The 13610-nt window shown below is 36.6% G+C and overlaps 1 protein-coding gene across 4 annotated transcripts in view; it reads left to right on the forward strand.

The window, feature by feature from the left end:
- Window positions 1-13610, forward strand: part of LOC110461901 — a 112146-nt gene that overhangs the window by 69260 nt on the left and 29276 nt on the right. For all 4 annotated transcript variants that reach the window (XM_021515629.1, XM_021515630.1, XM_021515631.1 and 1 more), the window contains 5 exons: window positions 2614-2780; window positions 6591-6794; window positions 9571-9779; window positions 11109-11159; window positions 11488-11574. In XM_021515629.1, the coding sequence (XP_021371304.1) occupies window positions 2614-2780; window positions 6591-6794; window positions 9571-9779; window positions 11109-11159; window positions 11488-11574 (718 nt within the window). The remainder of the gene's footprint in view (window positions 1-2613; window positions 2781-6590; window positions 6795-9570; window positions 9780-11108; window positions 11160-11487; window positions 11575-13610) is intronic.

Consider the following 13610-nt stretch of genomic DNA (forward strand, 5'->3'; position numbering starts at 1 on the left):
CTGTACCAATCTGATCACTCCTTGTTGTTATAAGTTATGGTAGTCAATCAGATGAGAGGTAGGTGAAGTCTGTACCAATCTGATCACTCCTTGTTGTTATCAGTGTTGGTGAGAGGTAGGTGAAGCCTGTACCAATCTGATCACTCCTTGTTGTTATAAGTTATGGTAGTCAATCAGGTGAGAGGTAGGTGAAGTCTGTACCAATCTGATCACTCCTTGTTGTTATCAGTGTTGGTGAGAGGTAGGTGAAGCCTGTACTGATTTGATCATTCCTTGTTGTTAACAGTGGTGGGACTCTGGAATAAACATTGTGAAATAATAAATACATTTTTGAAACTTGCTGTGAAGAACATTGCTTTTTGAAAATATTTTCACTCTAGTAATTTTTTTTTAACTCTGTTTAACTTTGGCCAATGAGTTAGGTGTATGACAAGTTTCTTTATTGCTTTTGCTGTTACTTTAACTCTATACAGAAGTAGTGCTATTATTTAAGAACAGTCTGGAGTAGATATATCCGATGCACTTACAGTAGTAGTACAGGGTCTTGGGCTATAAGTTGACTGGTTTCCATCCAGAATAGAATGGCTTCAAACAACTTTCCATGTCCGGGGACATTTCAAAGAACGCAGTGGTGTTGCTCAGATCCATTATAGGCCATTTCTACAATAGGAAAACTGTTTAATGTACCATTTACCTTTGTTTATGCCACTTGACATGAGGCCAGTTGTTTACTATTGGGTTGATAAACCTATTTGATGGTATTCCTGAGAGTTCATTCTTATATGCCACTTACCTCTTCATGTATAGGGTATTGTGTCTGTCCGGTGTCACTACAGGTTCCGTCTGTGTACAGTAGGTGTCTTGTTTTACCAATCTTGAAATGGAGACACAACTGACCTCTTGATGTCCTTGTGACTTAGGTATGGTGCTAGATATGGTGTTTCTAACACAACCTTGTGACTTGGGTATGGTGCTGTTTCTAACACAATCTTGTGACTTAGGTATGGTGCTAGATATGGTGTTTCTAACACAACCTTGTGATTTAGGTATGGTGCTAGACATGGTGTTTCTAACACAACCTTGTGACTTAAGTATGGTGCTAGATATGGTGTTTCTAATACAACCTTGTGACTTAGGTATGGTGCTAGATATGGTGTTTCTAGCACAACAGTTCATCCATAATGGCAAATTTGATAGTTTAATAATGGTGTTTTATAATGAAGTATGAAGACGAGGACTTAAGGATTTTGAGTGTAGATTTCTTGACATTGCACAAGATGATTGCTCATTGAAAACTCAGCATGGATTTGTATAAACACATATACAATGTATACGATACGAAAGATTTAGCCTATAAGAAACTCCAGAACTAGCTGAAGATCTGTGTTTTTCACCCTGGATTTTACAGTTTATTCAGTTGTTTTTACAACTTCATGGTTACATATCATGCCAGTCATGTCACAGGAGATTAGAGAAACCCCAGGAAAAATGTTAGCTCCAATGTTTTGTGAGTCTTCCAGCCATGACAGGGAAACCATTGGTGTGAGGGTTACGTTCAGTATATGACAATCAAGGAAAGGCGCGGAATATATTATTTATTCAGTGTGATGTAACAAGAGGATCTCCACTAAATCAAACATTACCCCTGTAGTGTTTGTACGAGTCAGCTTATATTTACAGACGCTTATAATACAATATCAAGTATTGGATTGATTAGTTCAAAAGTGGAGCTCTTTTATGACAGTTTTAGAGTGAATAGTTGTTTTATTCTATGTGCTATAATTGTGAGTGGAATCAAATCATATTATCGTATGGTTCTGTAATTTTGAAATTTCTGGACATTCAAATTTTATGACACCATATGCAGTTCATAATTTGCCGTTAACTGTGCTCAGATTCATGGTTTTGGATTATCTTGGAAATTTAGCATACATTTATTGTACGCAATTTGGATTAGGAAAGCACATGCATCTACTGAACTTTTACTATACAGTTAACGAAGAGATGACTACTTAGTAACTTGGAATGGAATATCCTGGTAAAATGATGTAGATTTATGTATGTAAGATTGTACCAGGTAAATGAAATATAGACAGATAACAAGTGAGACAAAGACCCAGGGTGGTATACCTTAGTGTTGTGACAATGTTAGAAGACATGTACAAGAGAGATTGTTACATGTTTCTGGACCACAGCACCCTACACGGGAGTCGCTGTAGTGTGTATAGTGTGAATACGGCAAGGTCTGCAAAATGATACAGGTGAGACATACTAATTCCGACTTTGTTTTATAGAAACCTAACACTGTGAAATTTTACTTTATTAAACAGGATTATACACTTAGATGATTTTATATCTAATAATCTGGTGCTGGTAAGGAATGACCTGGGTTTTTTTCCTTTTAATTTACAGGAAGATAATTAGGATACTGTTATGCAAGTATGTAAATTACTGTTTCATTTATTCGTAAGTAATAATAGTCTAAGGTCATCTGAATCTTCATGAAGTCAATATTTAATCTTTTACTCCACAGAACCAATAGTTTTACTCAACAGAAGCCTCAATCAATCTATTGACAGTCTCTGAGTCAATATTTACGTTTTTACTCCACAGAACCAACAGTAACAGTCTGTCTGTCGTCAGCAGCAGCCTCAGTGAGCACCTCCACAATTTGGTCCGTGCTTTCTCCAGCCGGACAGAGCGAGTCAAAGAGACCACCATCCAGCCTCCGACTCCCTCGTCTCAAGATGAATATGATACTTACTCTGATGCTAACTCAGGTTTGTTTATACTCCAGTTCAACTAAGAAAGAAAGCAATCAGATTAATGAGAATGTAACATAAATTGTTTATATTAAAACTTCAAAAACTACATGTTAACTGCCCCCCCCCCCACATTTTGAGTAAAAATGAAAAAATAACTGTACCTGTAATAATATGCCTTGCAGTAACCTTCATTTTGTTATTCATCCGTCGTTTGTTGTCAAACAATTCTTGTTATCTCTATTTCTCAAGAAATAAACATACTAAAAGGATCAATCTCAGATTTCAGTTGTAGGTTCCCCTTAGTCTCTAGTTGTGCATGTTTCATTTTGACACGGATTGGAAAAACAAGATTGCCTGTAGGAAAGAAATTCAAACAACTACGTGATCCTATAGAAACATGTTTAGCAAGCCTAGTCGGTGTTAAAAGGGTAATATATAGACATACAAATTTGTTGAACAGATGTCTTTGATATCCTCAAAAACCAATTGGACACACCATAAACTAATTAGAGTTTGTAATATGGAAAATCCAGTGACAGTTATTAGCCCAGGAAGTGTCATCTCCATCCTCCCGATTTCCTGTGGATAGCCTGACTGAGGTCCATTGTTACCACACTTCATGATAAGACAAAGTAATGCTGATCTGTCTCCTCAGTATCGATGTTATATAAATGGAGGTTTGTCAAGCCAAGCATGCAGATAATCGATGTTTGTGGAAGAGGAAAACCTGTACTAATGAGTTGGGTTGTTATTTACATCCATGCTGAAGTCATTCAGAGGAATTAGATTGTATCAATGAAATAAAAAGGCTTTGAATGGTAAATACAATGTAATGCTTACATGCAAGATTGGCAATTAAAGAGTCCATTGTGTAACAATTACTTACAAATTTACCTTAAAAACATTTACCTTAAAAAATAGCTTACAGTGTATAACAATAGACCTACTAAATCATTTTTAAATGATAGTATACATTGTATTACAAAATTACATTTAAACAAAAGTATATATATTGTATTACAAAATTACTTTTAAACAATGGTACTCATTGTATAACAAGTAACAAACTTTTAAACAATGGTATACATTGTATAACAAGTAACCTACAAAATTACTTTTAAACAATAGTATACATTGTATTACAAAATTACTTTTAAACAATAGTATATACATTGTATTACAAAATTACTTTTAAACAATAGTATATACATTGTATTACAAAATTACTTTAAAAAAATGGTATTCATTGCATAACAAGTAACCTACTTTTAAACAATGGTATACATTGTATAACAAGTAACCTACAAAATGTCTTTTAAACAATAGTGTACATTGTATTACAAAATTACATTTAAACAATAGTATATACATTGTATTACAAAATTACATTTAAACAATAGTAAATACATTGTATTACAAAATTACTTTAAAAAAATGGTATTCATTGTATAACAAGTAACCTACTTTTAAACAATGGTATACATTGTATAACAAGTAACCTACAAATTAACTTTTAAACATTGTATTACAAATTAACTTTATAACAATAGTACATTGTATTACAAATTAACTTTTAAACAATAGTGTACATTGTATTGCAATTGACTGTCAGTCATTGTAAGTCCATTGTGATTCAATACATTCTCCTACAATGGTTAAGTTCAAGGTCACAACCTGAGATCATGCATTCTTGGATGTTTCAAAGGATACATATTATAAGTCTGCTTTTTGTTTCTATAAACTTCAGCTTTTTCAAAATGCAATTAAAAAACGAAAATTGATTCTGGAAGAAGCAAAATTTGTTATTAGCTTCCTAAGCTTTGATTGTTGTCTTTGTTCCTGGTGGAACAGGAAATGATGGCGTTAAATATTTCACCCACATTGATTTGTATGTCTCCATCACGTCCTGTTACATCATAACTTATGTACGTCCGGTGTATTATGTCCTGCGAAAATAGAATTTCCAATCTGCTGTATCCTGTAAAAGGAAGATATCCGATGACTGGTAAGATTTTGTTACAACTCTGCAGTCAAAATCTATAACATCTACACAACAAATGCCAGCTTTCCTCCTGTCAAAGCCTGCATGTATATCTCGGCACTGTTGAGGTAGTTTACATGTCCTGTTACGGCCGCTGAATTTCATTCATGGCTGTCTTCTGTCAATGGTTTACCTGAATTGATTGGATTTCAATGTTCTAGCTACAAGAGGTGTAGCTTCAGAATGACTATGTTATATAGCCAATAGTCTTGTTTAACCTCTATTAATGTCATGAATGATATTTACCCGGCAAAACTTCACCATTTAGTCATAAACTTATGTAGTGGTTTATTTTGCTGTGAAAATATAGATTTTTACAAAACCTAAGAAATCATTTCTCATTAAATACAAATCAAAGTTTGATATGAACAATCAAAGGGACACCTGGTATACTATTTGAATGTATACAAGTCTCTTTCATATATAGGGGTGTAGGATAATTAGGGATATCGCACCCAAGGTGTTTTCAAATTGGGTATAACATGAGGCTTGCCAAGGTTTGGTGGATTTCCCCATCCTACACCCATGGGAATGAAACAGTAGCTTTCTCTCATTCCAATCACCAAAATAAGCTCCAAAACCACATAAGGATCCCAACTTCTGCATCTCAACATATGTGAGAAAGAAAATTGGGAAGTTTGGCTGCATTGTGTAAGTCTCCCACAAATTGTGTTTATCACTATCATTCTAGGCTTCAGAAGGTTTTTCAAAGGTGAAATGTTTGGCTGTGCATTGTGAAATTCTCCTATAAGTCCGTATTTATCACTATCCAAGATTTGATTGGAGACATAACAGGAGCCGTATGTGGTGCAGGAAACCTCTGTGGCGTAACTGGTCTGGTTTCCTCCTGATGTATTAACAAAGTTCTGTTATACGGCCTTAGACTAAACCTTTCAACTCAAAACATAACCCAATAATCTACATGCATGTATTAGACATGAATGCTTTACAACTGGTAATAGGTTCTATGTGTCATACATTTTCACATAGTGTAATTGGAGATCAATCTTGTTGTGAATTCAAACTTTGACAGATATTTTTGAAAGAATACCAATTGGCAATCAGCAATTATGGTTACCATTGTAAACAAGGTAGTGTTTCCACAATAATGGCTGTTTTGCTCTTTGGTATAAAAAAGTCCAGTTGCCATTCATTGTCATGATTCTTCTGATTTTTTTCTACAAAGTTTATACAAAGATCAAGTATGAGCACATCTCAGATTAGTTTATATTTCAGGTCCCCAAGGTCACTTGCTGTTTATAAAGGTCAACAGTAGGGCCAAGAGGTATTCATGTATTACAGATTTTTAAAGTTTTATTATCCCCTCACAACGAAAGTTCGAGGGGATATAGGATTCTGCCCATACGTATGTTTGTAGGTATGTTACTCTCTTTGACATCGCTCTAGCGACCTCATTCCTCATCGGAATTTCGTGAAACTCCATACAAGTGTTTGGTATGGCAATGCCCTGAACAAATTAACATTTTGGGTTTCTATGTTGAAGGTCAAGGTCTGAATGTTACTCTTTTAAGAAAAACTTTGTCATTGCTCTAACGACTTCATTCCTCAATGAAATTTCATGAAACTTGATACAATTGTTTGCCATGACAACACCTTCATCAGATGCAGTCGCTAGAGCAGTTACTGTTACATCATTGCATTTCTATTCATTTCCTCATACATAAGGCCCACAATGTGTGAATGCGAGAGGATTTGTATCACTTAGGATGCCTTGTTTAAATTTATAGCACTTAATTATAATTACAAACATTTCATGGTTGCAGCAATTTCAGCCATGGATGAGCCCGAGCAGAGACAGCACCGTCTGGACTCCTTCATCCCCATGCACCTACGTGAGCGAGGACCCATGGGGCAGTCTGATGATGGCACGCTGGACGAGTATTTCCTTGAGTGTGGATGTTGTAAAACTCGCCTGCCATCTTGGCTGAAAAACATGTGTAGCATCCCAAGGACACTGGAGCCACAGAGTAAGATACAGTACTCCAGTTTAACACAATGTCCTTTGCTTTTTTGTCAAATCCATTGAGCACTCAGAATAGACCAAAATGATCAATCTGTGTGACTTTTTTATGTAAATTATTTCCTAGGTAAGTAGTAAGTGATTAGGCTATGTGATATTGTGAATTAAGTCAAAGTTGTGTCAGCAGAACTGCACTGGATCAATCATGTGCGACCACATAGCGCAATTGATCCAAGCATCTGTCTAGAGTATGGAGGTCCTGGGTTTAAATCCCAGTCTGGTCAAGCATAGTTCCTATCCTGTTGTTGGTTGTTATTCCTAGGTAAATTGTAAATGGTGAAGCTCTGTGACATTGTGTTTTAACTAAGAGTTTTTTCCGTAGGTAAGCTGTACATGATGTAGCTGTATAATATTGTGTTTTGACTAAGAGTTTTTTCGTAGGTAAGCTGTACATGATGGAGCTGTATAACATTGTGTTTTAACTAAGAGTTTTTTCGTAGGTAAGCTGTACATGATGGACCTGTATGACATTGTGTTTTAACTAAGAGGGTTTTTTTCCGTAGGTAAGCTGTACATGATGAAGCTGTATAACATTGTGTTTTAACTAAGAGTTTTTTTTCCGTAGGTAAGCTGTACATGATGGAGCTGTATGACATTGTGTTTTAACTAAGAGTTTTTTCCGTAGGTTAGCTGTACATGATGAAGCTGTAAGACATTGTGTTTTGACTAAGAGTTTTTTCCGTAGGTAAGCTGTACATGATGGAGCTGTATGACACTGTGTTTTAACTAAGAGTTTTTTCCGTAGGTTAGCTGTACATGATGGAGCTGTATGACATTGTGTTTTAACTAAGAGTTTTTTTTCCGTAGGTAAGCTGTACATGATGAAGCTGTATGACATTGTGTTTTAACTGAGAGTTTTTTCTGTAGGTAAGCTGTACATGATGAAGCTGTATAACATTGTGTTTTAACTAAGAGTTCTTTTTCCGTAGGTAAGCTGTACATGATGGAGCTGTATGACATTGTGTTTTAACTAAGAGTTTTTTTCCGTAGGTAAGCTGTACATGATGGAGTTGTCAGACATTGTGTTTTAACTAAGAGTTTTTTTTCGTAGGTAAGCTGTACATGATGGAGCTGTATGACATTGTGTCTTAACTAAGAGTTTTTTCCGTAGGTAAGCTGTCCATGATGGAGCTGTATGACATTGTGTTTTAACTAAGAGTTTTTTTCCGTAGGTAAGCTGTACATGATGGAGCTGTATGACACTGTATTTTAACTAGGAGTTTTTTCCGTAGGTAAGCTGTACATGATGGAGCTGTATGACACTGTGTTTTAACTAGGAGTTTTTTCCATAGGTAAGCTGTACATGATGGAGCTGTATAACATTGTGTTTTAACTAAGAGTTTTTTTCTGTGTGTAAGCTGTACATGATGAAGCTGTATGACATTGTGTTTTAACTAAGTGTTTTTTCCGTAGGTAAGCTGTACATGATGAAGCTGTATAACATTGTGTTTTAACTAAGAGTTTTTTCCGTAGGTAAGCTGTACATGATGTTTTCCGTAGGTAAGCTGTACATGATGAAGCTGTATGACACTGTGTTTTAACTAAGAGTTTTTTTCGTAGGTAAACTGTACATGATGGAGCTGTGTGACACTGTGTTTTAACTAAGAGTTTTTTTCGTAGGTAAGCTGTACATGATGGAGCTGTATAACATTGTGTTTTAACTAAGAGGTTTTTTCGTAGGTAAGCTGTACATGATGGAGCTGTATGACATTGTGTTTTAACTAAGAGTTTTTTCCGTAGGTAAGCTGTACATGATGGAGCTGTATGACATTGTGTTTTAACTAAGAGTTTTTTCCGTAGGTAAGCTGTACATGATGGAGCTGTATGACATTGTGTTTTAACTAAGAGTTTTTTTCGTAGGTAAGCTGTACATGATGGAGCTGTATGACATTGTGTTTTAACTAAGAGTTTTTTCCGTAGGTAAGCTGTACATGATGGAGCTGTATGACATTGTGTTTTAACTAAGAGTTTTTTTCGTAGGTAAGCTGTACATGATGGAGCTGTATGACATTGTGTTTTAACTAAGAGTTTTTTCCGTAGGTAAGCTGTACATGATTTTTTCCGTAGGTAAGCTGTACATGATGAAGCTGTATGACACTGTGTTTTAACTAAGAGTTTTTTTCGTAGGTAAGCTGTACATCATGGAGCTGTATAACATTGTGTTTTAACTAAGAGTTTTTTCCGTAGGTAAGCTGTACATGATTTTTTCCGTAGGTAAGCTGTACATGATGAAGCTGTATGACACTGTGTTTTAACTAAGAGTTTTTTTCGTAGGTAATCTGTACATGATGGAGCTGTATAACATTGTGTTTTAACTAAGAGTTTTTCCGTAGGTTAGCTGTACATGATGAAGCTGTATGACACTATGTTTTAACTAAGAGTTTTTTCCGTAGGTAAGCTGTACATGATTTTTTCCGTAGGTAAGCTGTACATGATGAAGCTGTATGACACTGTGTTTTAACTAAGAGGTTTTTTCGTAGGTAAGCTGTACATGATGGAGCTGTATAACATTGTGTTTTAACTAAGAGTTTTTTCTGTAGGTAAGCTGTTCATGATGGACCTGTATGACATTGTGTTTTAACTAAGAGTTTTTTTCGTAGGTAAGCTGTACATGATGGAGCTGTATAACATTGTGTTTTAACTAAGAGTTTTTTTCCGTAGGTTAGCTGTACATGATGGACCTGTATGACGTTATGTTTTAACTAAGAGTTTTTTTTCCGTAGGTAAGCTGTACATGACCTGGTTGTTCCTGGTGACGCTGTGTTTTATGTACAATGCCTGGGTAATTCCACTCCGTGGAATCTTCCCGTACCAGAACTCTTCCAACCTCATCTACTGGCTCATCTGTGACTACACCTGTGATGCCATCTATATACTAGACATGTTGGTGGTCAAACCCCACCTTACTTACCTAAACAGTGGTTTGGCTGAGGTAAATTTTCATTAAAATTAACCTGAACTGTTACATGGCTAGCTTTCATAAAATTAACCTGAACTGTTACATGGCTAGCTTTCATAAAATTAACCTGAACTGTTACATAGCTAGCTTTCATTAAATTAACCTTAACTGTTAGATATAGCTAGCTTTCATTAAATCAACCTTAACTGTTAGATAGCTAGCTTATTACAGAATGGCACTCTTGTTATTACCTAAGGTTGATATCTGAAAGCAGTCAATTATTAATTTTAATTTAGATTAAAGTTAAGATAGCTGAGATACTGTACAATAGAAGTTGAAGGAAACAATCAAGCATTGTATATTCATCAGAACCATAATATGTATAACAATGAATGGAAGGATCTTGTTAGTAGGGCTCTACATATGGCAGTACTATATTCATTCAGCCTGTTAGAACTAATAACTTGTATCCCAATGGATTTTTTAGGTCACCTGAGCTTTAGCTCAAGTGACCTATTGCTATCCGTTTTCGTCCGTCGTCGTCCGTCGTCCGTCGTCCGTTGTACGTCGTCCGTCGTCCGTCGTCCGTCGTCCGTCGTCCGTTAACATTTTACATTTCAAACTTAAAGTCAAGTTCTGCTGGGCCGATTGAACTGAAAGTTGATAGGAATGATCGCCTCATGGTCCTGACAAAGTGTTGTTATTTTTCGGGTCGATCAGAAATCCAATATGGCCGCCACGGCCGCCATTTTGAAAACCTATTTCAAACTTAAAGTCAAGTTCTGCTGGACCGATTGAACTGAAAGTTGGTAGGAATGATCGCCTCATGGTCCTGACAAAGTGTTGTTATTTTTCGGGTCGATCAGAAATCCAATATGGCCGCCACGGCCGCCATTTTGAAAACCTATTTCAAACTTAAAGTCAAGTTCTGCTGGACCGATTGAACTGAAAGTTGGTAGGAATGATCGCCTCATGGTCCTGACAAAGTGTTGTTATTTTTCGGGTCAATCAGAAATACAATTTGGCTGCCATGGCCGCTATTTTGCTACTAAGTTCTAATAGGCCGATCTCACTTAAAATTGGTCTAGGAATGATCAGCTCATGGTCCTGACAAAGTTAAGTTAACATTATACTATTTTTTACTCAAATTGGTACATATTTCAACAACAAAAATAAATACTTTAGACTCAGGTGACCGTTAAGGCCCATGGGCCTCTTGTTTTTTATTAATCTTCCTTGGGAGAGCTGTCATCTAATAAAAGGATGAAGGTGGGGCTCAATAAAGTTATTGTAAATCAGGTGTTATATGTAACACATGTGATTGTTTTTAATACGTTAATAAAATTTTTGTTAACTTTTCAGACCAATCCAAAGTTAATGAGAAAGAATTACATGCAGAAAAGAATGTTTAAGGTAAATATTTACAAACACACATTATTATTGTGTTCCTCTCTTGATTCACCGATGATGTCAGTGATATCACCATATTGTCACTGTGCCAGCCTAATACTAGCAATTATAAAAGTGGTTGATGTGACCGTGTCAGCTTTTAAAACAAAAAGACTTAATTCTAGCTTGTTCTCAGTATATTGATGTTGAGAATATAAAAGTCTTGAGTGAAAGTGGGGCATTACAAACTGTCTGAAAACATTTTACTAGTGATGCTTGACAAATTTATTGCACTCCTTATTAAACCGATACAAGCCATCCTGATTTAAACCGTCCTGTTTGTGTGTTACAGTTTGATGTGCTGTCTTTGCTCCCCCTTGACTTGTTTTACCTGCTGTGGGGTGTCGTACCCTGGTTTAGACTTCCACGTCTCCTTAAGGTATGTTTCATTGGGGTTTTCAGGAATATTTGCATACATTCTTGGTGATGTGATAAAAAGGGTCTTAATGTTCATTTCTTCACAAGATTTATTAAACTTGCCCCAGAACTTTTGTTTTAGCTCTGCTGTAATATAAATAGCTACTGGTTGTTGAGGAGCAATTTTGGAGAATGGAATATCAACAAACAGAAAACTGACATAAATCACCTGATGCTCTATCAGAAATTGTATTTGTATGGCCCTTAATCCAGCTGGACAATCCAATCCAATCCAATAATATCATGTATTACTGTTGGATTGGGGAGTGGGTTTTTGGAGAAACCAGACTTAAAAAGTCTGACAAACACAAACACATATATTGACATTGTAAGTACATTGAGGGTATAAAAAATAAACCCCCTAAAAACACGAAATTCTTATGGTCGCAAATAATACCATGCAAGCAACAGTGTTTAGACTTCGTAAGAAAGATCTGTTCATCCTTTTCTTATGGGGGTTGTCGCCTCCACATCTACGCTTATAGTTGAGGAAATAAAATTAAACCTCTTAATTCAGCAAAATACTAATAAATGTAACTAAAAATGCAAGCTATATAGTCTTGATGATGAGTATCCGAGCCGCACTAGTACAGTACTACTGACCTACAAGGTAGGTCTGAATATCACCCCTCCTGTATTCAATATGGCGGACCGGTTTCGTCATTCAAAACAACATGAAGTTTGCCCTAACCCTGTATGCTGCGTACTGTAATGTACTGACCGAGTATCCCTCAGTTCTATGTCTTCTGTGTAACATGAAGTTTGCTCTAACCCTGTATGTTGCGTACTGTTATGCATTGACCAAGGATCACTCAGTTCTATGTCTTCTGTGTAATATGAAGTTTGCCCTAACCCTGTATGCTGCGTACTGTAATGTACTGACCAAGGATCACTCAGTGCTATGTCTTCTGTGTAACATGAAGTTCGCTCTAACCCTGTATGCCGCGTACTGTAATGTATTGACCGAGGATCACTCAGTTCTATGTCTTCTGTGTAATATGAAGTTTGCCCTAACCCTGTATGCCGCGTACTGTAATGTACTGACCAAGGATCACTCAGTTCTATGTCTTCTGTGTAACATGAAGTTTGCCCTAACCCTGTATGTTGCGTACTGTTATGTATTGACCAAGGATCACTCAGTTCTATGTCTTCTGTGTAACATGAAGTTTGCCCTAACCCTGTATGCTGCGTACTGTAATGTATTGACCGAGGATCACTCAGTTCTATGTCTTCTGTGTAACATGAAGTTTGCCCTAACCCTGTATGCTGCGTACTGTAATGTATTGACCGAGGATCACTCAGTTCTATGTCTTCTGTGTAACATGAAGTTTGCCCTAACCCTGTATGCTGCGTACTGTAATGTATTGACCGAGGATCACTCAGTTCTATGTCTTCTGTGTAACATGAAGTTTGCCCTAACCCTGTATGCTGCGTACTGTAATGTATTGACCGAGGATCACTCAGTTCTATGTCTTCTGTGTAACATGAAGTTTGCCCTAACCCTGTATGCTGCGTACTGTAATGTATTGACCGAGGATCACTCAGTTCTATGTCTTCTGTGTAACATGAAGTTTGCCCTAACCCTGTATGCTGCGTACTGTAATGTATTGACCGAGGATCACTCAGTTCTATGTCTTCTGTGTAACATGAAGTTTGCCCTAACCCTGTATGCTGCGTACTGTAATGTATTGACCGAGGATCACTCAGTTCTATGTCTTCTGTGTAACATGAAGTTTGCCCTAACCCTGTATGCTGCGTACTGTAATGTATTGACCGAGGATCACTCAGTTCTATGTCTTCTGTGTAACATGAAGTTTGCCCTAACCCTGTATGCTGTGTACTGTAATGTACTGACTGAGGCTCACTCAGTTCTATGCCTTCTGTGTAACATGAAGTTTGCCCTAATCCTGTATGTTGCGTACTGTAATGTATTGACCGAGGCTCACTCAGTTATATGCCTTCTGTGTAACATGAAGTTTGCCCTAACCCTGTATGCTG

Source organism: Mizuhopecten yessoensis, unplaced genomic scaffold, assembly GCF_002113885.1.
Source record: "Mizuhopecten yessoensis strain PY_sf001 unplaced genomic scaffold, ASM211388v2 scaffold10703, whole genome shotgun sequence".
Classification (NCBI taxonomy): Eukaryota; Metazoa; Mollusca; class Bivalvia; order Pectinida; family Pectinidae; genus Mizuhopecten; species Mizuhopecten yessoensis.